The sequence below is a fragment of the Panicum virgatum genome, chromosome 5N (genome assembly GCF_016808335.1).
Source record: "Panicum virgatum strain AP13 chromosome 5N, P.virgatum_v5, whole genome shotgun sequence".
NCBI classification, from domain to species: Eukaryota; Viridiplantae; Streptophyta; class Magnoliopsida; order Poales; family Poaceae; genus Panicum; species Panicum virgatum.
The window spans coordinates 42,288,234-42,313,537 of NC_053149.1; the positions used below are offsets into that span (position 1 = coordinate 42,288,234).

Here is a 25,304-nt window from a genome sequence, read left to right on the forward strand (position 1 = left end):
GAACCTGCCTGTTGGAATGACTGGGACTCCGGGTTCATGGAGGCGACCGAATCAAACACAGCCACCATCGGCACTAGTTGATCGGGCCAGAGTTCTTATTATGAGCGTCTCTGCAAAACAACAGTGTTAATCCAAACACAAAGGTGGCATACATATCTGGCTGGCTGTTAATTTTCGCCTGTGTCCCATGCCTGTCAAATGCCACACTGCGGAAGTTTTGTCCATCCATGTATTGCTCTCAAGTTAATCAATGAAGAACACAGTACAAAGAACTTCTCTCTATTAAGCCAGTGCCACTGCACGTGCAGATTTTCCTCTGCGATTCTTTGCCATTTCACATGGATACGTGTTCGTGCTGAGAATGTTCGTGCAATTCTTTGCCATAGGTCAAATCGACAAACCAGGGGTTTAATCGAAGCACTAGTTACGTTTCAAGGATGAGCTCACGCAGTTTTGAGTTTTGATGCGGTGTTGTGTGCTGTTCTAACTCTAAGAGGAAGGTAAAAAGGTTGTTCCTCTATGCTTCCTAGCGTAACTAGGATCCATTCCAGCGCTAGCACTGCATTGCATTGCGTTGCGTTGCGTTTCATCATTGATGAAGTTTGGCTCCCCCCCCCCCCCCCCCCCCCCCCTTTTTTTTGAACATAAGGCAGGAGCACTGCCGGATCATATAAGAAGGAGAAAAATGCGGTTTCGTATAATAGTTGTGAACTTTTCCCCCTTTTCGGTGATGAACATCAGCATCATTTCTCCAATAACTGGGGGACTAGAATTACATGCGGGAATAACACATAGTATGCGCTAGCATTTTTAGTTTGTGATCATGAAACACCAAGTTTAATTAGTTTGGTGCAATATCCAGCCCATGGGCCAGGTGGGCCGCCGCCACTGGACATACGGACTTACATTTGGCATGGGTGAAGTGTTCTATGGGCATGGGTCCCTGTATATAAATTTGGCAGCCACTCATCGTTATCTATGGATTAAAACTGATTGAGGATTCGGTTTGTGCTTTACTCCTAAGCATGTCCTATACAAGTGTGAAATCTCTTCAACGAAGAATCTTTTGAGCAGTTATGAAGAACTTCTATTTCCTTACAAAAGCTATGTTATAGAATGGGAAAACTTTGTGCCAACGGAATGAGGTTCCAATCACCTTTCTAGAAAAGAATGGTATCTCCCAGCCCTATGTGTAACAGGTGATTCCCTCTGAAAGATTGGTATCAATATCTTTTTAAGAGCAGACAGACTGTTATCACTTTATTTTGGATATCCTTTCTCCAATACAATATATGGACGAGAAAATTACACTCTGGCATCTGTAACAATTAGATAAAGAGAAAAGGTCGAGACAATGCCACCAGCTACCTTGTAGAAACATTTTTCCTGGGAGAAACTCTGACCTTTGAACACAAAATGCTTCTAATATGATATGTTCAATTCATTAAAAATTAAACTTCAAAAAGGGAAAAAGGACTCAAGGGAATTTTCGATCGTCCAAACACGATATAGTACTTTGTCTAGTCAACCACATATGGACTAAGGTTGTCGATGATAAAGTGATGATCCGATACTTGTAATCTAGTGGTTGAAATGCAATCACTTGATGAGAAAGACACCAAAATCCTTTATTTTGCTTCTTAAGATGTTGACATATCGAGTAACCTTTCTTGTTGAGATTACGATGGCCTGAAAGTTGTGTCAGCTATAAATTGTCTGGGCAAAAAGACCATTTTGCTGTATTCCCTGTTGGTTCTGAATGTTGGATAGCTTAAAAGCCATCCATGAAACCATAGTCTAGAATGCATTGTTCTTATGCTTTCTTGATTACACCTTCCGACCAAGTCTGCTGCAATTCGAGATGGAGTACACATGAGAAATGGGCTAACTTAGTGCCTGACTGTATCTGGTTCTCTTGCTAATTTCTGAGTATTGCACCTTTTGTCTTGCAGAATTTCATAGAATTACTTTTGCTTTCAGAACCCTTTTTGCGCTATCCTGCTCAAATAATGAAAATAATAACCTAGCGTCATGGAAAAAATAAATGGCGCTGAACTTCGTGATTATCAATCAGATCAGCTAAATTCATGACATCATACAGGGTAATTTAATTCACGGTCCCTTTTTTGCCCTGTCCAAGAGAAATAGACTAATGTCTTGCAGAATTTCATAGAATTACTTTTGCTTTCAGAACCCTTTTTGCGCTATCCTGCTCAAATAATGAAAATAATAACCTAGTGTCATGGAAAAATAAATGGCGCTGAACTTCATGATGCATCCATGCATCAATCGGATCAGCTAAATTCATGACATCATACAGGACAATTTAATCCACGGCCCCTTTTTTGCCCTGTCCAAGAGAAATAGACTAATATCCCTCTATGGTTGTAGACAATGAACAAAAGATCTGCCTGTCTCATCAATTCGCATGCCCAAAGAGAGCCCATTGATCAACTTTGATATAGTCAAGCAACTAACAACATATTCCACACATAGTTCATACAATTACATAGTTCATATATGACAACAGCATAGTTGTAACATCGACACATAGTTCATACATAAGAAGTAACTCAACCAGAGCCTGCACCAAATCGTCGGGCGAAGATCTCATTCTGCAAGCTCAAAAAGTATTTCTGTTGCTGCTCACTCAGACCACTAATGTCCGTACTCATCATTTTATTATCACGAATCCATTTTCTTAACTCAAGATCTGTTTTCCTTAGTTCTAGCTTTTCCTTCTCCAGTGCAATATCTGATCATGGCGCTCTTGCTTTCTATTCTCTTTGAAGGTTTCAAACTCTTTCTTCTTGGCCCACATGTTTTCAAACGTTTCCACATAATGGGCCTTTGCAGTGAGAAAACCCTCCCCTTCATCATCAGCATGGCTATCATCGCTTCCAGGAGTCGACGAGCCTGGACTTGCAGTGGCGCTTGTCCTCTGTCTTTTCCGATTGAAATTCTTGGTTGTATTCTTACGCACCATGGACCTTATAACATCATAAATTGCCCAATTTTCCTCAACTTGTGTACTGTCAGATTGACGTTCCTCCGAGTCGCTTTCTAGGTTGTGCTCGCTAACCGAGTCCAGAAAACTCCCCATTGGACTACCCATCGGAACAACCTACATGGAGAAAAAGGAGAACAAGTATTATGAGCTATGACCAAACAAATTATCTGTGCTCGACATTGCAAAGTTGTATAATAAGGTAGTATCACATCCATTTATAACCAAACAAAATTGTATCGTTGCATCAATTCATAGCTTAACCAAACCACATCCCATTGCATAAATTCCTAGCTTTGAAAAACAAAATCGTTTCATTTGATCAATTAACACTTAAAGTTAAAAAATAAACTCAAAGCAGGCTCCACTGCCTCTGCCCATCCGCGGCCGCTCTCTGCCTCCCCGGCCGCCTCCTTTGACCAGTCGCCTCATCTCTACCCCTGGCCGACCGCCTCTGCGTCCTCCCTCGCTAGTCGCTCCCTCTTCGCTGTCGTCCTCCCTCGAACCCAAGCTCGACACACGTTCCCCTCCCTGCTGAGCGCCTGCACCGCATCCCCTCCTTCCTCCGCGAGCGCTCTGACGCCGCGCGGCACGGCGGGGGCGATTGGCGGCGCGTGCGGCGAGATGCGTTTAGCGGCGCCGCGTGGTGCGTGGCGGCGGCCCCCCTGCTCCCGCCCTTCACGTGCTCCATCTCTCCCCCCTCCGGATCCGGCAGCGAAAAAGCGAAAGGGGCAGCTGCGTACCTGGTGGCCGCGGCGGAAGGAGATCTCCGAGGCCCGAGCGGCTGCGCGAAGCGGTTGCAAACCTAGCGAGTGGCGGAGCCAGATGTGGAGGGAGGAGGGGTGGAGTCTGGAGGGGAGCAAATAGAGCCCCCGTTTAGTTTCCAAACAAATTCACCTAATACTGGTCACATTGAATTTTCGGACACATACATAAAATATTAAATATAGTTGAATAAAATAATTAATTATACAGTTTAACTAATTACCACGAGATGAATCTTTGAAGCCTAATTAGTTTATAATTAGACATTATTTGTCAAGTAACAACAAAATAATATGCTACAGTATCAAAACACAAACTTTTTTACCAACTAAACACACCCAGAGATAGCGAACGCCCGAGAATAGCGAGGCGAGGGCGCGAGGCCGATGGCACGCGTGGGTGTGTTTGCTCGTTTTCACTAGTTTTGGGGAGGACGATTGGGAGTTGCACAACAGAACCATTCACATTGTTCTTTCTCGTCTAGATTATTCTCGAACAACTGGATCAAAAAAATATCCCTCGCTAGCAGGGTTATTGAGCTTCTTCTTGCATGGGCGGTCCTTCTCCGGGGATTCTATTAATCGCGCGCGCGAGTGGGATCAATGTTAGCCTAAACATTAAACGGTGAACGGTCGGTCACCCACCGTGTAGCAAATAGTCGGAATACACGGCCGTTTAAACGATCTTACAAACGGTCGAAACGGGTTTATACGGCTTTACACGGCTAATTGGCATACAAGGCTACCCATCGAGTAGCGTTTACACATCGTGTAAACAGTGTAAACGGCCGTGTAGGCGAACAATGAGTGGGATGCGATGCGTCGTAAAAGGAGCATGTCTTCTATTCATCTTCAACCTCGCGCTAGGGGGAGGCAGAGAGGCAGCGGCAGCGGCAGCGGCAGCGGCGAGCTAGGGGAGGGGGAGGGGTGGTAGGTGGACGGAGCGGCCGACTGGAATGGCGGTGGAGGCGGTGGATCTTTAGGGTTCGGGGTTGCCGGAGTTCAGGAGAGCTTCATAGTCACCGAATCTAGAGGAGGGGGTCGGGGGTGGCGGCGGCCCAGTGGTGGAGGTGGGTTGGCCAGCGGAGGGTGAGATGGCACGGAGATGGGGCCGGACCTCCAGTGAGCGGTGCCGGTGGCGGGGGCGAAAAGATGGCAGCATGGCGGTGGCTGGGCAGCGCGGAGGCGACCTCGGTTAGTGTGGCGGCGGTAGAGGGCGGCGGCGGAGGCGTCGCCGGAGCTGAGGGCGGCGGGGCCGCTGTTCATCTTCCCTGCGCGGCTCGTTTCTGCGATTGGACGGTTCCAGAACGCGACAAATAGGCGCCCCCTCCTTCTCCACCGAGTTGTTTAATATTGTTCTTCCTTTTCAGAAAGAGAAAAGTTAAAGCAGAAATGAGATGGAGTGATGGACTAATGAGTAATGACGATTTTTTCTGAAGGAGACCTTAACAAATGCGGCGCATTGCCATGGCAACTACACTACTATCTCAATATTAATGTACCGTTACCTATGTACGATCATGAATACACCAATCTCAATGCTGTTTGATTCTATCTCTCTCTCCCTCATCCGATACGATACATCAGTTGCACGATCGTTATTACAGCAAAATGGGGAATATTAATCAGGGTGGAGGGGAAGAAACAAGAAGAACACGCCCGCGCCGCTCTCAGAGCCGAGGTCAGAGCAGCCTGTCCGAGAGGCTCGGCAGGCGGCGGAAGAAGTTGACGGCCGGCGGCGGCATGGGGTCCCGGAACATGGGGTGGCGCAGGTAGTAGAACCCGCCGGCCACGGCCACCATCTTGGGCGGCATGGCGTAGAGCGCCACGGCGACGGCGAGGCACACGCCCACGAAGATCCGGCTGGCGCGCGGGTCCCGCCAGCTCACCAGCGCCTGCAGCCGCTCCCCCTGCGCCGCCACGTCGCCCATCACCCGCTGCACGCGCCCCGCCAGCGTGCGCAGGCGCTCGTAGCGCAGCCGCAGCACCTCCGGCGGCGGCACCGGGTCGAACTCCTCCTCCAGCTCGTCGCCGTCCACCGTGTCGGCCTGCGACAGCCGCGCGTCCATCCCCGCGGGGCCCCGCGGCCGGAACCGGTAGTACCACACGCCGATCATGAACACGTAGAGCGACGCCGTCGGCACCACCAGCTCCGGGTACCAGACGAGGACCAGGTACAGCGCGTGGACGAGCACGGTCGTCGACGGGTTGCGCCACCGCTTGACGCCGTCGAGCCACCGCGCCAGCCCGACGGCCCAGGCCAGCACCCCCATGATGCGGAACCAGTTGGCCTTGGCGCGCCGCACGCTCCAGGCGTGCGCGTCCGCGTCCAGCATGTAGCGCACCACCTCCGGCCCCAGCGGCGGCTCGGAGCGCGCCAGCCACGTCGCCACCGTGCGCACGGCCGCGCCGCGGAGCGCCTCCTGCTGCGCCACGCCGATCGGCCGCAGGTAGTGCGCGCGCGGCAGCAGCGGCGACGTGTAGGTGGCCCATGTGTCCGGCAGCTGCGCCGGCGACGAGAAGCGCACGGCCAGCTGCAGCTCGCCCATCTTCTTGAGCCCTGACCGCAGCAGCACCAGCAGCGGGTACGACGCCGTGTACGCCCGGTTGCTCTCCAGCGTCGACACGCGCACGCGCACCTTGCCGACGCGGTAGTCCTGCCGCTCGTCGCCGGCGCCGGCGAACATGCGCCAGTTGTCGAACACCGCCACCGTCAGCACCGTGCAGGGGTCGTACACCTGCCACGTGTACTGCTCGTTCCACCGCGGGCTCAGGCTGTCGGTCACCGTGCGCGTGCGCACCCACTTCTTGCCGTACTTGGCCACGCAGTAGGCGTCCGTGGACCCCTTGGCGCCGCCGCCCTTCGTCTTCATCGGCAGCAGGCCGCACGCGCCGATGATGCCCAGCTCCAGCACGCCCACCGGTGGCCTCCACAGCTGCTTCGCCGTCGGCCGGTAGTCGCTGCACACGTGCGCCGCCTCGTCCAGCACGTGGTACCCGCCTTCCAGGCACAGCCGGAGGTGCAGCCGCCCGGAGTAGAACGCCAGCGGGCCATGGCTGTTGCCTTCCAGGTTGAACCACCTCGACGCCACCATCTGCCGCTCGTCGAGGCGCTGCTCGACGGAGGCCACCGGAATGGTGGCGTGGCCGAGCAGCGCGGGCTCCTTGACCATGGACCGATCCTCCACGAGCACGATGAGGCTGTCGTCCAGCGGCTCGGACGCCACGAACATGAGGTCCTCGGACCACGCGAACGCGGAGCCGCTGCTGCTCGCCACCGACCGCCGCGTCCGCGCCGACTGGAACCCGAGCTGTATCTTGACGCGCACGTCGAACGGCAGCCCCGGCGGCGGCGCCGGCACGCGCAGGTCCTGCGCCTCGATGACCGACGCGCGCAGGTACCAGAGCTTGGGCGACTGGTACACCTTGGAGCGCGTGTAGGCGGCGTACGGCGCGTCGGTGCTCCACGCCTCCGGGAACGCGTCGTCCGCCTGCGTGCCGATCCACACCGCCACCATGATGTCCCCCGTCACCATGCCCGGCTCGCCGCCCTCGAGCCGGTACCACTGCGGGGCCAGCGGGCCGTCGGGCTGGTCGCGGACCGGCACGTCGGAGAGGTCGAAGCACACGCCGCCGAGGAAGGCGTCGGCGGGGGAGGGCGCGCCTCCGTCCCACACCGAGATCTCCAGCGTGGGCTCCGGCTTGGCGTGGCTGATGGCGAACACCTGGTTCCACTCGGGGTTGCCGGTGCCGGCAACGTCGCGGCCGGGGCGCGACCGGAGGGAGTACGGGCCGGCCTGGACCTTGACGTAGGGGCCCTCGCAGGCGCGGATGCCGCGCACCCGCAGGACGCGCACGAACAGGTAGCGCATCGGCTCCACCAGGTCGTACGACGACGAGTGCACGGGCTCCACGGACTCGCCGGCGGACACGAACCGCCCGGAGATGACGCGGGGCGACGAAGCGTAGCAATCGGGGGCCAGGCCGCCGCTCGGGTGGCGCATGACGCGGACGCGCTCCGTGCTCGACGCCATCCGCGTCTTGCGCACCTCGGGAGGGTACTGGTCGCCGGCCTCCGGCTCCGGCTCCGGCTGCGGCGGCGGTGTCATTGGCCCGTGCATCGCCGGCGGCATCATGGGGCCATGGGGGCCGTGCATTGGCGGCATCATCGGACCGTGGGGGCCGTGCATCGCCGGCGGCATCGTCATCATCGGTGGGTGCATCGGCGCTTCCTCCACGGTAATGATTGGGGGTTGCGCCGCCGGCTGCTGCACCTCGACGGCGGCCTCGGTGGGCGCGGGCATCTCCTGGAGCTCCTTGGGCGCTTCCGGCGGGACCTCCGGCGGCGGCGCGTTGTCGGCCTGCTCCGGCGGCTTGTCCTCCGGTGGCGGCGGCCCGTCCGCCGGCTCGTCGTAGTAGTAAATCTTGAGCCCGACCTCGCCGCGGATCCAGCTGAGCAGGCTGCGCTTCTCGAGCGGGAAGTAGACGATGCCCTCCTCGCCGCGGCGCGAGAACTGGGAGCCGTAGATGCGGACGCGGCCGAGGAAGTGGTTCTTGCCGCTCCCTCCGCCGCCGCCAGAGGGGTTGAAGCGGCGGTCGTGGTAGAGCGAGACGTCGAGCGCCTCGGCGTGCATGCTGGCCGGGTCGTGCACGGCGAACTCGAGGCGCTCGTGCCACTGCGGGTTGAGGTCCCGCGGCACGGTGCGCGTGCGCCTCCGCTGGCCGTCGAAGTCCACGACCGCGAAGGCGCTGGACGTGCCGAGCCCGTCCTTGGGCACGAGGTCGCGCGCGTCGACCACCTCCACGGCCAGCCTCCACTGCATCGGCGGCGGCCCCGGGGGCGCCGCCATGGGCGGAGCAGGGGATGGTGAGCCGGCGCCGGGGCGAGAGAGAGAGGGGGGGGGGGGGGGGGGGGGGAACGAGAAGGCGACGGCGAAGGGAATTGGGTTCCTTATGATGGATCGGCGTGGGGTGGTGGGCCGATCAAGTGCCTCCTTTTGCTTTTGGGGGGGAGGTAGTGAGCTTTGGGGAGGGGAGAATCTGGGCTAGAGCGAGAGAGAGGCGCGTCGGAAGGGAAGGAGAGGTGGAAGAAGTTGGTGTCTTTCTTGACGTGGAAGCTCTCAGCTTTGGGCAGAATCTGATCTGCTCTTCGCCTTCTTTTTGAATGCGCTGTGATGCCGCCGCCGCTGCGTTCGTCGGCGACCTCGTCCTCAGCCCGCCCTTTTTCTCGCGTTCCCAAACACAGGCCGACAGTTAAATAGCCTCCGTGCATCGTACGTGGTAGAAGAGCCTTCCATTCCATACGTGTGCTCTGTTCTGTGGTCGGCTGCAGCCAGCAGCCCGGTCCTGCAAACTCCAGTAGTTGTGATGGAACCTATTTTTTTCACCGTTAGATATATGTATAATATCTTTCAACATTCACACCTTATTGTATGAAAATCTCATTACTTCTCGAGCCACAATGACGGCATGATGCCTCAATTAGCTTGCTACCAGAAATTGATATCTTTGGTTGTTTCACCATTGTTATTATCTTCTAGACTAGAGTAAGCCATGCGTTGTCCTTATTTGACATCTTCGATTGGTTATAGTCGTCACATACTTCGTCATGTCATGCACCTCTCGGTTGTACATCATCGCTACACGCCGCTATCATCTTAACGATACGCACCCTGTGGCATTAAACCTGCCATGCAACCGACCACCTGGCTTCCAATTCTCTTAGTTATGCTAGAACGTGCTTTGTGTCATTTCCATTACTGTATTTTGTGTCATTTTCTTCCTCCACCCACCAACGACGCTGCTGACACACTCCATTTCATCCTGCCGTCCCCTTTTTCTTCTCTCCTTTCAAATCGCTGGCACGGCTTTGTCGATCTCGACCGCGATCCATCCCTGCCGATGGATACGTGCCTGAGTTGCCGCATCGAGCTTGCCACCAATTGTTACGCAATGAGATAGGAAGAACAATTTGTTTTCCATCAGAAAATGCGCACGGTTTTATATATTTAAGGGAAAAGTCCAGTTAACCATTTGAACTATTGCAAAAGTCTGATTTTTAATCTTAAACTATAAAACCAGATAAGATATACTATTCAACTATAGAAACCGGGCAAATTTGACTATTAGGTTGGTTTAGACTATTCAACTATCGAAACCGGGCAAAATTGACTCTTAGGATGGTTTCGAAGGTGATTTTGTATTTTTAAGAAAAATGAAAAATTCTAATGAGATCTATAAAATCAAAAATAATTCATCTTAAAACAGAAAAAATATGAAACTAGTTTAATTTTTTTAAATGTAATCTATCTATTATTGCTCTATTTGAATCTTATTTATTCAAAAATAATAAGCATAACTACAAACAACTAAATACTATGAACATAAAAAATGGACTCAAATAAATGACAAGTATACAGTGCCAATATATATGTTACATTTTTTAAAAAATTTTGATATACATTTCATTTTTTATTTAAAATAAATTAATTGTGAATTTTTAGTTTAAATTTAAATATTTATAATATCTATAAAATAGAAAATCACCCAAAGGCCAAATTTGCGGTTCCATAGTTGGATGGTCTATTTTATCTAGTTTTATTATAGTTTAAGGTTGAAAATTAAATTTTTGCGATAGTTAACCGTGTAAATAAGACTTTTGCGCCGCCGAGGAACCGCCGGGCGGTCGGGGACGGCGCGACCGAGGGGTCCCGACCTTGAGCATCCCCGGTGCAGCGGCAGGGCCGGAGAGCGGGCGGGGATCGGCAGCCCCGACCTCCAACGGCGGCGGCGGCGGTACCGCGCCTTCCTTTGCAGCAGGGGATCGTCGATGCTGGAGGAAGAGCCGTGGGCGAGCCGCAGGAGGAGCAAGGGGGCAGAATGGATGGAAGCAGGGCGCCACAGGATCGAAAGAGCCGGCGGCAGCGCGGATGCCCAGCTCCCCAGCTGCTGGTCGATCTCGGAACACACGCGAGGCGGGGGCGAGGCGGGCGCGACAGAAGGCGGCCGGGCTTCGGGAACGACGACCGCGCGTGGTGGATCCGCGCCGGGAGGACTGCCGCGCGGCGAGGTCGTCGAGCGAGACGTAGACCGTGTCCAGCTGCAGGGGCGGAGGCGAGGGACGGCGGCCGCGCGGACCGCGCCTCGCTTGGTCCGTGCCGGGAGACCGAGGGGACGGGCGCGGGGGAGGGGGCTCGTTCCCGGTGAGCGGGATGGGGCGGAGAGGGCGTGGCGGCGGCGCCGGCGAGCGAGTAGGGGAGGCGAGGGCGGCGCCAGCGGGACGGCGGCCCGGCGAGGTCGTCCAGCGAGACGCGGAGGTCGAGGGCGGCGTCGGCAAGCGAGACAGGGAGGAGAGTGCGGCGGCGACGGCGAGGGAGAGGACCGCGCGAGAGGGCAGGTGGGAGGCGCTCGTGCGAGGGAGAGGAGGCGCGGCGGCAGCGTCCCGGCCGCGAGGAGGGAGAGGACGCGCGCAGAGGAGGCGCGGCGGAGGAACCGTCGGGGAGGAGGCGCGGAGGAGGAACCGTCGAGGGAGGGTGGGGGGAGGGGGCCGACGGACGCGCGTGGTGGAAAGAGGGGCGCGACATAGAAAGCGCATTGCGGTGCATTGAAAGCGTAATGACGAACCAAAAAAAAAGTCTTACAGTCTTTTTAGTAATATATAGATAGAGAAGAAGATAGAGAAGAGATAGAGATAAATGGACAAAAAGAAGTCTAAAAATCTACCTGTTCTTGACCTAGAGATAACTGGATGACAGAGTCTACCGACCACGGAGAGATCCCAAAAGCATTGCCACTCAGAAGTAAGAATGGCAACGGGTCGGGTTCGGATCGGGTGGAGTCTCCGTGCACCCAAAACCGAAACCCGAAATCGAAACCCGAACCCGAACCCGAAACCGATTCGGGTAGAAATCCATCACCAAAACCAAACCCGCGGATACCCGAAACCCGAATGGATACCCGAAACCCGAATGGATATCCGAAATCCGCGGATAAATATACACATATTCACATGTATAAACAAGAGGCAACAAATAATAAATATTTTCATGACTCAACTTTCAATAAATTTAATAGTCTAAGTAAATAAATTATCATTAACATATTATAAAACATGAGTTTTAATTCCAAATAATTTATTTCGGATATCCATTGGATATCCACGGGTGAAAACCAAAACCCGAAACCGAACCCGAAACCAAACCCGAACCCGAACCTGAAAACCGTGGGCGAAAACCAACACCAAACCCGAAACCCGAAAAACCGAAATCCGCGGATATCCGCACCGAACCCGATCTGCTGCCATCCCTACTCAGAAGCAGTGAGGGAACGTGAGCAAAATCTACGGTGAAATGGAAGTCATTATAATAGTTTTTTAAAACAATGGATTTCGGATGACTTCTATCTTTTCAAGGAATAATCAATATATAATTTAACACAATTTCATTTTCCACGAATTCATTTCATAGATCTCTGTACATGCACACACGCTGACGTGGCGCGTGTCCTAATTAGGTATTCGTGACCGACAGGAGCCGGTGCGCGAGGAACGCGCCGAGCGCGAACCCGGCGACGGCCGCGGCGACCATCTGCCCCTTGCCCCCGAGCGCCTCCGCCCACGTCGTCACCGCCCCCTCCGCCGCCGCGCATTCCTTGCCCTCGGCCAGCCTCGCCGCCACCATGGCCCCGGCGCTGGCCGGCTGCTTGGGCACGGTGAGCGACAGCACGGTGCCGTCGAAGCGGCCGGCCACCCCGTCGGGGTTGGCCGTCTGCGGCAGCTGGAACACCTTGTGGAACCGCACGTAACCGGCGGGGCGCTCGCCGCGGACCGTCAGCCGCCCGCCGGAGTCCACCTGCACCTTGAAGTCCTCCTTCTTGAACCCTGCGTGCACGCACGTCGATCTCATGAGACACGTGTCCACATCTCTGCGCAGGAACTGACGACCAATCACAAGCTAGCCTGCAGTAATTATGTACCTGGGAGGCTGAGGCGGAAGGTGTAGGTGGTGGCGCCGTCGAGGCACTCGACCTTGGGGTCGATGTCGGCGACGCAGGCATCCCCCTTCGCCGCTCGCTGCTGCGGCTTGCAGCCGGCCATGTCGACAGGAAGTGCTGGCGGGTCGCGCTTGATCTGATGCTGCTGCGGCCGGTGATCGATGGATGGAAGGACGATGGTGATGAGTCCAACAATCGTTGGGTGGGTCAGCTTAAATACGTAGCGCTGTGACGTCTGTTTTGGTGGTTATTCCAAGCTTTCCTTGAAGGTTGCAGCGGAAAATTTAGGAGGAGTTTGTCGTCGACGTCTGGGTCAAGGCTAGGGATCTCCACAGCGGCTGGTGCCTTGCTTTCGGCACCCGTGCGGCACGCTACTACTACACAAGCCCTCGGCTCAAGAAAACACAAGGAGGTGTAACGAGTTACCAAAGGAAGATGTTGTGGACAAGCATTTCAAGCAAGCAGGCCGATTCCTTGTATTGCATATATATCCCTTCCTTCTATTAATCTATACTAGTAATTTTGCCCGTGCATTACTACATACAGAGTTGGTATAATTATCATATACGTATAGTTGTCCGTTCATTAATTTGTAGAGATTTACGTGGTCGAATCGTGGATAGAGAGCTGGTTTGACACGGGATGAACTAAATCACTACCTATCAATGACACAAGACGGATAAAATCAAAAATTTAGGTGGAAACCGTACTTGTTTTAAAATAGGTATAAGATAGATTCGTTTTCTCACCCATCGTTTTTTACCTACTACTGGCACCAATACATTGTAGTAATTGTCTAATTAATCTCGAACTCCAAGAAGGCGTTTGTGTAAATCTTTACTCTAAGTATGACGACTAAAGTCTAGATAAACCCTTAAACTTTAAAACCGGATATTAACCTTAGTTTTTAAACCAATCAATTTTACACCTTTTCTATAAATCAAAAGTTGTTTGTGCTAACTTGTGGTGTTTTCTCCTGCCGACAATGTGAAGGTGCCAGAGGAGGGTTCACAATAATGTCTAATGTGTCCTTAATGAAATGTTTGCTCAGCCAAATTCTTGAAAACATAACAGAATTGCTACCCGTCACTAGAGTAAAAAACTGGTTTCTATCATCACTCGAATTTTGTGTATCGCCACTTTTGGCCCAGCCCATGGAGTGATGGAGAGCGCACGCAAAGCCCATATACAGACGTAGTGCATCTCCCCGGACTAGGCGCCCTTCCGTTCGTGCCTGCTAGTTCATTTAAAACAGCGCCATAATCTCAAAAAACAAAACAAAACAGCGCCAACACTAGTACCTGTTTAGTGAGCATCAGCAGCAGCATGTACCGTACACATCTTCGTTGTCGATGTTGCAGCAGCACATGGTAGTGGGGCCATCCCCATCCGTCAATGAGGGGTTAGCTTTTTGTGAATGTCTATTATGCGCTTGCTCCTGCTCGGTTGCAGAACGGAATTCTTAGCTTCCTTTTTGTGTTTTGTGTTTTTTAATCACCGGGGTTTCAATGTCTAAAGAATATTTTGGGCATTTTTACATTAATCGGTTTAATTACTTTGTTATTCGTTTATGTTTGCAATAGACAGCCATGGAAATTTTTTTTTGGGACAGCTCATGCATCAGTTGCCGAAGACTGTTAATCCCAGCGGACACCTAGACATCTTTAAACTTTATGACTCCCTTAATATAATATATTTCAATATCCATTATTTATTTTGTTATATTGTAGCTTCAAATTTTTGTTTGATTTGCTTTTGTGTGGTGTGATTTAATTGGTCAGATTAAATTAATGTATTATTTTGTAAGATCAAGTTATGTTTTATCTTTTTTTTGTTCATATATATATCACTGCCCATGAGTATGTCATCCCATATTTATCTTTAGATTTTCACCCATTCTCTGCAACCAAGATTTGTTTTCCAGCGGCAACAGAATAATACAATTATTTAGCTTGATGGACATTGGTTAACATAACAACAAAAATCTGCCCAACAAAGATTGCTGCATAAACCACAAAACAGTCCTATCCAACTGCAAATATTTTCTTGCTTATTGCTGTATTCTGTCAGATTGTGGTCTGTTGATGGTTTAATCACGAACACAAAACTTGATTATTGATGTCTTTTTTTAAGTTGTATGGTTCAATGCTACAGAATCCCATAACCAGCAGTAACAAACAAACTTTCGAGAAAATATAAAACGTTTATGTAAGATCCAAACTCTTGGTTATCATCAGGAGCAATACTTCCAAATATTGTAGGTTCCAAAGTAAACAGTTCGTCTTGGGAGGTCCCATATCCAACTTCGTGGAACGTCAATTGGATTTTGGCTTGAGTAATGATCAGCAAATACCTGCATAATGACGTTCATACACTGATAAATCTGATGGGCCAAGAGTTAGTTCTTCTACTGCAATTGCAAATAAATAAATATATTACATGTGGAAACTAATATTCACCTCATTAACTTGAAAATATGTCCCATTAAGTGGGAAGCTTCCTCTCATTGTTGTTCGGCATGGTATCTGCTTAAATTTGATCAAAGAATGAACACTTTTAGTTTTATCGATGTAATAATACCTAACACCCAGAAATTAGGACTCAAGGAAACTTGCCAGAAGCGTTCCTCTGACTTTCTGAGCCTGCATTTCTCGTATACTGTCGCAACTAAAGCATGTTGAACTTCCACATAATCAACCAGTCTCCCCAGAGTTGCAGAATGTCTTGGGTGCATCCGTTGATTGTGCTGTTTCACCTGTTCAATGTTTAAACATTAGAAGAATGTAGACAAACTAAGGTTTCAAGCAAATGTCTTACCTGGGGTCCATATAGAAAGAGGATACGGGCAGGGATCATCTGGTTCCCTCTGTTAGAACTGCAAAGATACAAACAAAACTAAATTCGCAATAAGTATTCAATGCAGAAGCAGTGTTTAGTTGATATCTGCTGAGACCTTACTCCTTCCAGAAGTGGATATGAATCTGGCAGTTCATAACTGCAAGCAGATGAAAGTAAACAAGTCAAAAGAACAGGTGTGAATCTCATCAGTGATACAGATAGTACAATGATCGAAGGAACTAAGTTATTCTTAATGGCATTAAATGTTGTCAAGGCTAATGTCATACACTTGGTGTTCTGTCCTCAGGCGAGTAATATTCTTGAGCTTTGGAGTTGGAATGGAAGCAGCTTCAGGGGTAATGGCAACCAATGCCATTGACACGTCAGCATATTCAAGTTTGCTTCCATATAATTCTTCAAGTTCTGTGTAAAATCCTCAATATTAAGATTAAAGGTAGGAATTTCATCAGGATCTTCACAAAAGAAATCCTCTATTACACCCTCCTTTGTTTCTGCATTTTCAGGTTCAGGTTCTGGGCTTGGTGGTTCCTCAATGATCGGCTGATGGTTACCAGAAACAGCATGCTTAGGATAATTTGTATTTGACTCAAGTTGGCCTACATTCCTTGAGTTTATGTACGCTTGGTGCAAAAACTCTACAAGCCAAACGCTTTTCTTCAGGTGCCGGAAGGGAAAGCCTAGCACTATATTTATACAGAGTGTTACCAACTGTCTCTTCAAAGTATTAGATTGCATGCAAAATCACGAAACTGACACAAGACCAAAAAAACAATGTTTTGACTGCTCCAATTAGTGGAAATGGACATTTCAAAGCATAGAAAATGCAACAAGCCAACATATCTCTGAAGTTTTTGTTGAGCTCAACTGGAGCAAAATAAGGCTCACTGGCAATGTCACATTACAGTTTGATATCTAGCTACAAGACATTCTAGATATATGTTATGAATATAGCACACTGCAAAAATAGAGCAAATAACTTTTCTCTAAAAGGAAGTTCACTCTCTTTGATTAGAGGTTACATCAGAGTGCATTGGGAGTCGTCTACAACAATATAATAACTTTCTTGATAGCTAAAAGATTATTTGGTATGTACACTCTGTCATGAGATTCATCGTGTGATATCTATGTATATCAATTCACTTCAATAAATAATGAACAGTATCCCATATAACACACGCACACACACACGCACATGCGCGCGCGCACACACGTGCTATTCTAAACCTTAGATGTAGCAGTTTATTCTACACTAATAGCTAAACTGAGCAGAATTATTGAACAAAATTTCAGTAGTTTAGTAACCGGCGAGCTATTATTGAACATTGTTTAGTAACTTGGTAAATTTAGTTCAGTATTTTGATGATTATTTTTGCTAGTAATAGAAGGTGGGTGTAGAATAAAAAATAACATCACTCAGCATGTCCATTAGCTGAATAATTCACATTTCCAGAAATTACATTGCAAATGCACTAGCAAAGTGCTTACATTCAGCTCTCAATGGACATGAATTGCAATTTGGCTCACTTATTTTGCAGAAAACCTAAATGTGGAGGAAAGCGAAAAAGTCAGTTCACAGTAAAACAGTCCATGTTGGATCACTAGATTTGTAGTTTCAAGTTCACCACCTTTCCAAAAGTAATAATTTGGTAGTGAAGCTCATACCTGCATAATGGAAGGCGTCGATGAATCTGGCCAGCTAAATATATTATCAAATGTATTGATTGAACTAATCTTACAATGTCCGTTGATCTAGCCTGCATAGTCGAGGCCAAAGGTATTTCTGTATGTGCTCCAGCATGGCAGCATGGGATACCTTCATTATAGAAGATCAGACTTATATGTCATGGCTGATCATATATCGATAAAGATCAACAACAGAGAATAAAGATAAATACATTTCCAATAGGTGCAACTGAAGAGACTCTGGCAGGGGTTGAAGTGGCACCCATCCAAGCCTCACGCATATTCGACCAACATTGGTGTCCACCTGATACAGAGCTTCAGAATAAGGAATATACAGAGCTTCAGAATAAGGAATATACTTCAAAAATCTTTAGGAGGTTGAGGGACTAAAAAACATACTGGAAAAGCCATATGATGCGGAGTCAGTAGACGAACGCACTCAACACTTTTGAGTCCAAGCCCTCTAATGCTTAGAAGGTGGTAGTCTCACTTAAAAGAAATGTGAAAAGGCAATAACACATTGTTCAAATGAAATATTTAACTACTGTGATTATTACGAAGATGATGTACATGAACTTTTCAGTTTTTCACTCTCCATTTTATAGTTCATATTGGGACATGACCACAAAAATGATTGCATTGACAACAAATTTTGGGAAGTTTACTGAATAAATTCTCTTTTTTATGATTCCTAACTCTTTATTCAGTAAACTTGTTAGACACTTAAACTCTTCAGGTTTGCTCAAAGTGAAAAATGCATTAGTATCACTAAACTATATGCATACAGGGTGCCTTATAAGATTAGCATCTCAGTAGTTCTTATAGTTTTCAGTGTAATCCACTAGACTTACTTTGCTTTGTCCGGTTGAACGTCTCTTAACCATTCAAGATCAATGCTTCCATGATCTGTCACCAATCTGTCCAGGAATTCCTGCACAGAAGATAGTCAAAACATTAAAATGGTTCAAGGGCATATGAAAATATGGGTATGCTTGAATGACTAGAAGTTTAGTAGAGCTTCCTTCTATCAGACTCACCTTTATCCGTTCTGCAAGCATGTTGTTCATTCCTCTTTCTCTGATAGTTTCAGATATTTCTCGCACTTCTGCCTGTCTAACGGCCTCCCAATCAACAGTATCCCTTGCATTATGACTTTGTTATTTATTCTCACCATTGGAAAACACTTCTTTTCGTAAACTGTCCCAGTCATAGGAAAATCCGACCCAACCCGACCTAAAAATTGTACATAAAAAGTCAGGTTTTACCTGACAAGACCACGTGTCGGGCCAGGCACGCGCTGAAGGAAAAAGCCCACAGGTTCCTTTTGACCTGACACGACGGATGATCAGATCTATGCCAACATAAGTTTTGTTAAACATAAAAAAAACGCACTTAAGAACTTGGCATGCGAAGCAATGCTCATGGTTGTGATTTTGCAAGGCTGGCTCAGATATCAAGAGTAATAAGCATCACTTCCATTCTTTCATTATACAATTTGCTACAATACAGGAAAGACCATGTATCCATTTTATAAAAAAGGTCTAATAAAATTCACCAAGGAGGGGTGGAACCCTGCCTTGTTGACGGAGACCGGGATCCTAGGCCGGGATCTCTTGAAAACCTTGTCTTGGGAGTGCTTCCAGATGGGGTTGAACCTCTGTAGCTTGCACGGAGAGACTCATCAATGGTGTTTGAGGATTTTGCTGACTTTGAGATGGCATTCCGCACAAACTTCTGTGCTGCAGGTGAGAGGGTTCTGGGGCTTGCACTGCCTCCCCTCACAGGGGATGGCAATGGTGGCTTCTGGAAAATTTTTGAACGCTCCTTTATCTTCCTTGCTGCATCCCTTGAAAGCAGGTGTGCCTTCACATCGCGAGCAGGAGGCAGTGGGATCTTGAAATGTGCTGTCTCACTACCCCCAGAACCACCTGGTGTCTCATCAGGATCCAACCTCAGTGGTGTTCCATCAATCTCACCCCATGTCATGAATGGCGACTCATCCACACCAGGTGCAGGTGATGGTGTCCTCACAAAACTATACCCGTTGTTGGCCTTTTTGTCTGACTCGAGGTAGAACGGGTTTGGCGTCTTCCTCAGATCCTCCAAATCATACTTCTTGGCCTTGTCAGGATCATGGTATGCCATCCCTCCTGGAGTGGAGCCTGCAACTGGTGCATACAGTATGGCGGCCTCTTCCTCCTTGGGCCTTGCATCATCAGCCATGGATCTCCCATGTAACCTTGTGTTTGATTTGTCAATCTCCTTGGTCATCCCCTTGATACGCTCTGCACGCTCCTCCTCTGTGAGAGGCGCCTCTCCACGGTCTGCCGGGTAGTACATGAGCAGGTTCTTCGCTGTGAACTTGGCGCCCTCCAGCGTGCTCGGTGGCTGCCCCGATGTGCCATACCCATCTGTTATCCTGTCGCGGTTGGCATCCTCCAACAACGCGGTGTTCTTCGCCTCGGCAGGCTCCAGGAGGTGGGCGTACCGCTCGCGACGGCGGTGGTTGACCTTCTCTAGGATGCGGGAGAAGGACTCGTTGTCCTCGCTGGTGAAGCGGTGGAAGAAACCGTCGAGGGAGAACGCGGCCGCAATGTCCTCATCCTCCTCCTCGGGGGCGCCCGCGCCGCTGGCAACAGAGCCAGCTGGTGTGGTGAGGAAGGAGGGGGAGCGGAGCGCGGTGGAGGTGGCCGGCGTCGGGGTGGGGACGGGCCCCGTCCCCTGGCGCTGGAGGCGGCGGCGGCGGTCGAGGATCTTGAGCTGCGCGTCGCGGAGGATGAGCGGGTCGCGGGAACGCACCGCCTGGAGCCAGTCGAGGCGGTCCCGGAGGCGCGGGAGGTCCGGGAAGAAGTCCCGCTCGATGATGCGCTCGATTGCGGCGACGTAGGTGTCCTCGTCGAGCACCTCCGGGCGGCGGCGCTTCAAGGAAGTGGTGGCGGCGGCGGCGGTGGCTAGGGCGGAGGCGGAGGTCGAGGAGGGTGTCAGGGAGGGAGGGCGCGGGGTGGAAGGCGCGGGGGACGGTGACGGCGAAAGGTTGCGGGGCGAGTGGCCCGGCGAGCGGAGCATTGCGGCGCCGGTGGCGGCTGCTGCGGCGAGGGGGCTAGGGTTAGGGATTTGGGAGGTCAGGCAATTGGGGATCGGAGAGGGGAAGGAGACGGGTTGTGTTTTGCTTGGGAGTTTGGTGAGCTGTGAGAGTACGTCGACAGACACGGTTGATAGGAAAATGCTAGGTAAATCACGCGCTACGCCGCGACCGCTCACTTGAAAATACTTGAAAATATGGAGTAAAATAATTGATGCATTGATAATTATGTATATGTATAGAATAAAAAAAGAGATGCATTAAAAAGTGTGGCAATAGAATGATTGTTGCGTATGGATAAAAAAAGCGAATGGCAAATACATACCACACATCGGGCTTCCTCTCTTCGGGGTGATTGGACTGACGACTGTCTCTGCATATGAGCAATAGGCTGATTGTTTCCGAGACGCGTGTCGCGTCCACAATCTCCAGGCTCCTCTTAGACCACCCATCCTAGGGTGTATAGTAGTAAGAATTTTGGACCAAATGAATTCAATTTGATTGTGATGTATGGATAGATTGATTGTGATGTATGGATAGATCTAACAGTGTTCAACTTTAACAAATCCTATAACACGACTACTTTCTATAGGTGGACATCACCAACAAAGATGAATTTCTAATTAAAGTTCTATGATTTCAACATTGAGATCTTTGTTTTTTTCCTTTGTTTTATTATATCGCAGGCACATAGATGTGAACTAAGTTCATACTCAAACATGAGCATGAGAACGATGTCCCCTAAATTCCAAAATCTGATAATAGCGCAACGGAATAGAGTGCATACATTGATGGGATCATGGGACTGCACAATAGGTTGAATTGACGCTTGCTGAGATCTGTAGAGAAATATGAGTACACAAATGGTTAGAGTTAGGATTTGCAATTTAATTTTATAGAAAAGAAAAGAGTCGCACATGAATGATTTCAATTCCAATATCGGGAAGGTAACAGGTGATTTTGGGAGAGGGAACGATCAACAACAAATAAAAAATAAAGACCTTGTAGATTCATTTCTTTCCTGATGCAAAAAAAAAGAAGTCAGATAGAATTTTGGGTCCAAGACACTAACCAGGGCTCAACGGCCTTGAAAGTGCATCTAGGCCCCTAATGAGTTTTGGTGAATTGAATGACAAATATGATTAAAGGACTAACGCTTTATTTGAGATATCATGAGTAGGGACTTATTTGTATATCATTTATGCATTGACTCATGTGAAAAAGAATAAAATGAAAGAGAAGATTATTGTTGAAAGTCAAGCATATTGTGAAGGGAAACAAGAGACAAGTATTCATGAAATATTATCAAATGGTCTCTATTCATGGCTCGGCATTTTTGAAGTACAAATTGTTGAAAGCATTTGTAACATCCCGTAATTTTTACGGAATGTTATATATTCCGAAAATACGAGTTTTCAAAAACTTTTTGTGTGGAAGTGATAATAGCTAGAATAATCTAAGAATGACTTCTTCTCTATCGCAAAATTCCTAGAATTTAAAACCAAATAAATATAAGGACAATATTGTTAGTATGAATCATTTGGATTTTATTTGGAGTTATTGGATCTACCTTGTTTATTTGAAATCAAGTTGGATTTAATGTTATCTTGTTTGAATTGTGTGGAATTAAGTTTGAATTTGGCCATTCAAACATAATTCAAAAGCTAACACCACTAACCCCTAACAGGCCCTAACCTCTAACAAGCCAGCCCAAGCCCCACCTAAACCTACCAGCCGGCCCGTTACCCCGAAGCCAGCCCGATCGGCCCGTTAGCACGCCTTGGCCTGCTAATCCCGCCCTCGACCCAAACCGTCGCCCCCGGCCTGCTAACCCCTACACCAGCCCGATCCGTCACGCACAGCCCGAGCCGCTCGCGCGGCCCAGCTCGCAAGCGCCACACCCCCTCACCCCTCTCAGTGCCGCTGACGAGCCGTCCCCACCGGCAGCTTTCCCTTCCATCTGTTCTTCTCCTCCACGCGACGACGCCGCCCTTGCTCTCACCTGCCCGCGCGCGTGCCTCCGCTCCGCGCCAAGGAGGGCCAACGGCCTCGCCTGCCATGCCAGCAGACGCCCGCGACGCTCGCCGCGAACCGCGCTGCCCTGTTCCCCTTGCCTTGTGCGCCAAGCCCAGCCTCGGAGAAGCCCTGGATGGCCGCCACATCACCCCGCGCCACGGCCATCACATCACAGCCGTCCCCCTCGGCGTCCGTGCCGCCGTGGAACGCAAGCCACCTCACTGCGCCGCCTATAAAGCCCCCAATCGGCTGCTCCCAAACTCTAGCCAGGGGAATTTCTCCCCTTTCCATCCGCCGCCACCAGAAGAGAAGAGGGGAAGAGAAAACAGAGGAAGGCAAGGAGAGGAGAAGAAGGAGGAGAAGGAAAGGAGGAGGTGCGCCACCGCCACGCTAGCAAGGAGGAGCCACCGAGGAAGGACACCGCCCGCCGGGGCATCACCGAGCCGGCGCCCCGATCCCCTGCACCGACGATCCTGCTCGGCACAGCACAGCTTCGAGTCGTCACGGCCGCGCCTTGCCACCGCTCCAGGCCTGTCTTCCTCAGCCCAACCGGTAGGCCGCCGTGCACTGCTCCCTGCTCCATCCCCTTCCTAGCTGCTGCCTGTGTGCCTAGCGTCGCCGACGAGCCGCCCTAGTCTTGGCTATAGGACCCCCGTCCCTTTGTTCTGCTGCAGGGACCCGTGCCCGATGCGTCGCCGCCCAACCCTATCGCCGCCGCATCGCTGTGCGTGCTCGGGATGCCGGTGCCTCGCACACGGTGCGGCCGTGCGCGGCCTCGGAACGCCGAGAGCCTGCGCGCGCGCGAACCTGTGCTCGCGTTCCTGCCTTGCTCTGCCCGTGCCGTAGCCCGTCGCTCAGCCCTGTCTGGTGGCACGACCGGCTCGCCGCCGTCGCGACGCCGCGTCGTGGCACACGCAAACGCCACTACGGCTTCTTGCCGAGCGTTCCGCGTGTGCGCCGCCCGTGCCCTGTTTGCGCCCATGACCATGCCCCTGCTCTGCTCCTCCCTGGTTTAGCCTTGACGCTGTCGTCGTGGCCACGCCATGCGTGCGCCGCGCAGACGCGCACACACGCGCCAGCCGCCACGTCGCCACGAGCCCGTGCCTGCCCGGCTTCGCCTCGCCTTCGCCGCCTGAAGACCCCGCCGCCGTCGCCGCCTGGAGGACGCGTCATCGCCGGACCAAGCCTGCAGAGGGAGGAGCGGCCGCCGACCCACGGGCCTGCGTGGTCAGTAAGGGAAGGAGAGAGGAAAGCAGGAGGAGGAAAAGAGAAAGAAGAAGAAGAAGAACACGGGCCGCCATCCTCTACCAGCCCAGTAAGCCGAGCCGCGCACCCGATCCGGCCTGCTGAGCCAATTGTGAGCCAGCCCGCCAAGCCGCGAGGAGCCGAACCGAGCCGGTCCTTCAAGCCTGAGCCGAGCCTGTTGGGCTGTCGAGCCGGCCCGGACTGCTTTGAGCCCACGAACCCAAGCCACCCTTTTCTTTTTCTTTTTCTTTTAAAGGACCTGACACGCGGGCCCCACATTTTAGTGTCTCCGGTGAGACTGACCGGTGAGACCCACTGACCGCGGACCCCGCTGACCTGGCCGTGGACCCGTTAACCGTTGACTGGTCAACATTGACCAAGTCAACGCTGACGTCATGATGACGTCAGCAGTTGCTGACCCCGTGCTGACGTCAGCAGGACATGTGGCACTCCCTGGTGCTGCCACGTGTCACGCCGTGTGTTTTTCTTTTTCCGAAAACCTTTTATTAATTCCAGAAATTGTTTTAAGCTTCAGAAAATCATAATAAATCAACCGGAGCTCCGAAAATTATGAAACCAGTTTCATAATTCTTCTAAAATCATGATCTACGCGTTAGAGTAGGTTTTGTTGTGAGTTGGATCTTATTTGAGTAGTTTTGTGTACTTTTGCACTTTGGCCCCTATAGTAATCCGTAAATACGAATAGGTCCTGCTGCTGAAGAGAAGACCGACGACCAGGACTACCAGGAGTCCCAGGAGTTCTACGAGGAGCACTCAGGTTCACGCCCATCTATGATTTGAATTCCTATTTAGGCATTGCTTGCTAGAAATGCTAGTGCTCTACTTGTGTGTATGTGTTATAAGCCTGCACGGCCTACTTACTTGTCATATTCCTTGTACCCTATGACTCCTTGATGGATTCTTGAATGCTTTGGCTACTATGTGAGAGATTGGGTATGGGAATGCCATGATATGATAGTCTTGCATGCTTGAGACCTACTTTGTGAGGAGCCAGAGATAGGGCTTTTAGCGGGGGCAAGCTACTGGCCGGGAATGTGTATTGGGCACATTCTGGGGAGCACCTGTGGCGGGTGCAGGAAGAGAAGAGAAGGAGGGGCAATACCTGTTATGGGTGCCTTTGGCGGACCACTGCGTGGGACTGCGTGAGGAGTGCTTGCCCCGGCTCTTATGGACATATGCGGTAACTATGATTTGTGGGACTTTGTAAACGTACACACCACTTATCCATTATGTGGGTGGACCCGGTCCGAGCTAACTATGCGCGTCACCAGACCTGTTAGAAGTAGGGTATGTGCGGGGGAGGCCCGATGCGGGAGTAGCATGGGCCTTATATAAACTCCGGATGGCAAGGGGTGGGGCCACACAACTCCAGGGCGACCTCTTGCGAGAGGATGCATCCCAACCTGGGGGAACAGGATGGTGCCGTAGCGGTTAGTCTCGTTCTCAGTAGACTGGTGCCTCGGAGTCAATTGGAGTTGTTTGCTGGCTGGCGACGGGGCGAGTGGGTACAGGTGTACAACCCCTGCAGGGTGAAAACTATACGTATAGCCGCATACTCGGTCATGTACATTCCTACACTTCTGTTACTTCATCTAGAGTAGTAAACCCTGATTTCTACCTCCCTCTAGTACACTTC

General features: G+C 50.7%; 3 protein-coding genes, 1 long non-coding RNA gene and 1 pseudogene across 4 annotated transcripts; all 5 read right to left on the reverse strand.

Annotated features, from left to right (window-relative positions):
• Positions 1-2,419: 2,419 nt before the first annotated feature.
• Positions 2,420-3,885, reverse strand: LOC120675833. The gene is made up of 2 exons (XR_005675509.1): positions 3,751-3,885; positions 2,420-3,124 (listed from the first exon to the last, which is right to left on the reverse strand). It is a non-coding gene; the product is annotated as an uncharacterized LOC120675833 (long non-coding RNA).
• Positions 3,886-5,177: 1,292 nt separating this feature from the next.
• On the reverse strand, positions 5,178-8,672 carry LOC120676339 (protein QUIRKY-like). The gene has a single exon (XM_039957592.1). It carries the CDS (start codon positions 8,619-8,621, stop codon positions 5,454-5,456), a length of 3,168 nt encoding a protein of 1,055 aa, XP_039813526.1. The 5' UTR covers positions 8,622-8,672; the 3' UTR covers positions 5,178-5,453.
• A 3,501-nt stretch (positions 8,673-12,173) lies between these two features.
• Positions 12,174-12,954, reverse strand: LOC120674734 (16.6 kDa heat shock protein-like). Its single transcript, XM_039955868.1, has 2 exons — positions 12,745-12,954; positions 12,174-12,649 (listed from the first exon to the last, which is right to left on the reverse strand). The coding sequence occupies exons 1-2, from the start codon at positions 12,863-12,865 to the stop codon at positions 12,279-12,281; spliced, it is 492 nt and encodes a 163-aa protein (XP_039811802.1). The 5' UTR covers positions 12,866-12,954; the 3' UTR covers positions 12,174-12,278.
• A 1,835-nt stretch (positions 12,955-14,789) lies between these two features.
• Positions 14,790-18,582, reverse strand: LOC120673305 (annotated as a pseudogene).
• Positions 18,583-18,729: 147 nt separating this feature from the next.
• On the reverse strand, positions 18,730-20,507 carry LOC120673304 (splicing factor ESS-2 homolog). Its single transcript, XM_039954082.1, has one exon. The coding sequence runs from the start codon at positions 20,368-20,370 to the stop codon at positions 18,856-18,858; it is 1,515 nt and encodes a 504-aa protein (XP_039810016.1). The 5' UTR covers positions 20,371-20,507; the 3' UTR covers positions 18,730-18,855.
• Between the last annotated feature and the right edge of the window lie 4,797 nt (positions 20,508-25,304).

Coding starts and splice junctions, on each gene's coding strand:
- LOC120676339 (XM_039957592.1), bottom strand. CDS start 8,621: ATGGCGGCGCCCCCGGGGCCGCCGCCGATGCAGTGGAGGCTGGCCGTG.
- LOC120674734 (XM_039955868.1), bottom strand. CDS start 12,865: ATGGCCGGCTGCAAGCCGCAGCAGCGAGCGGCGAAGGGGGATGCCTGC. Junction 12,650..12,744: donor CTTCCGCCTCAGCCTCCCAG/GTACATAATTAC, acceptor GCGTGCACGCAG/GGTTCAAGAAGGAGGACTTC.
- LOC120673304 (XM_039954082.1), bottom strand. CDS start 20,370: ATGCTCCGCTCGCCGGGCCACTCGCCCCGCAACCTTTCGCCGTCACCG.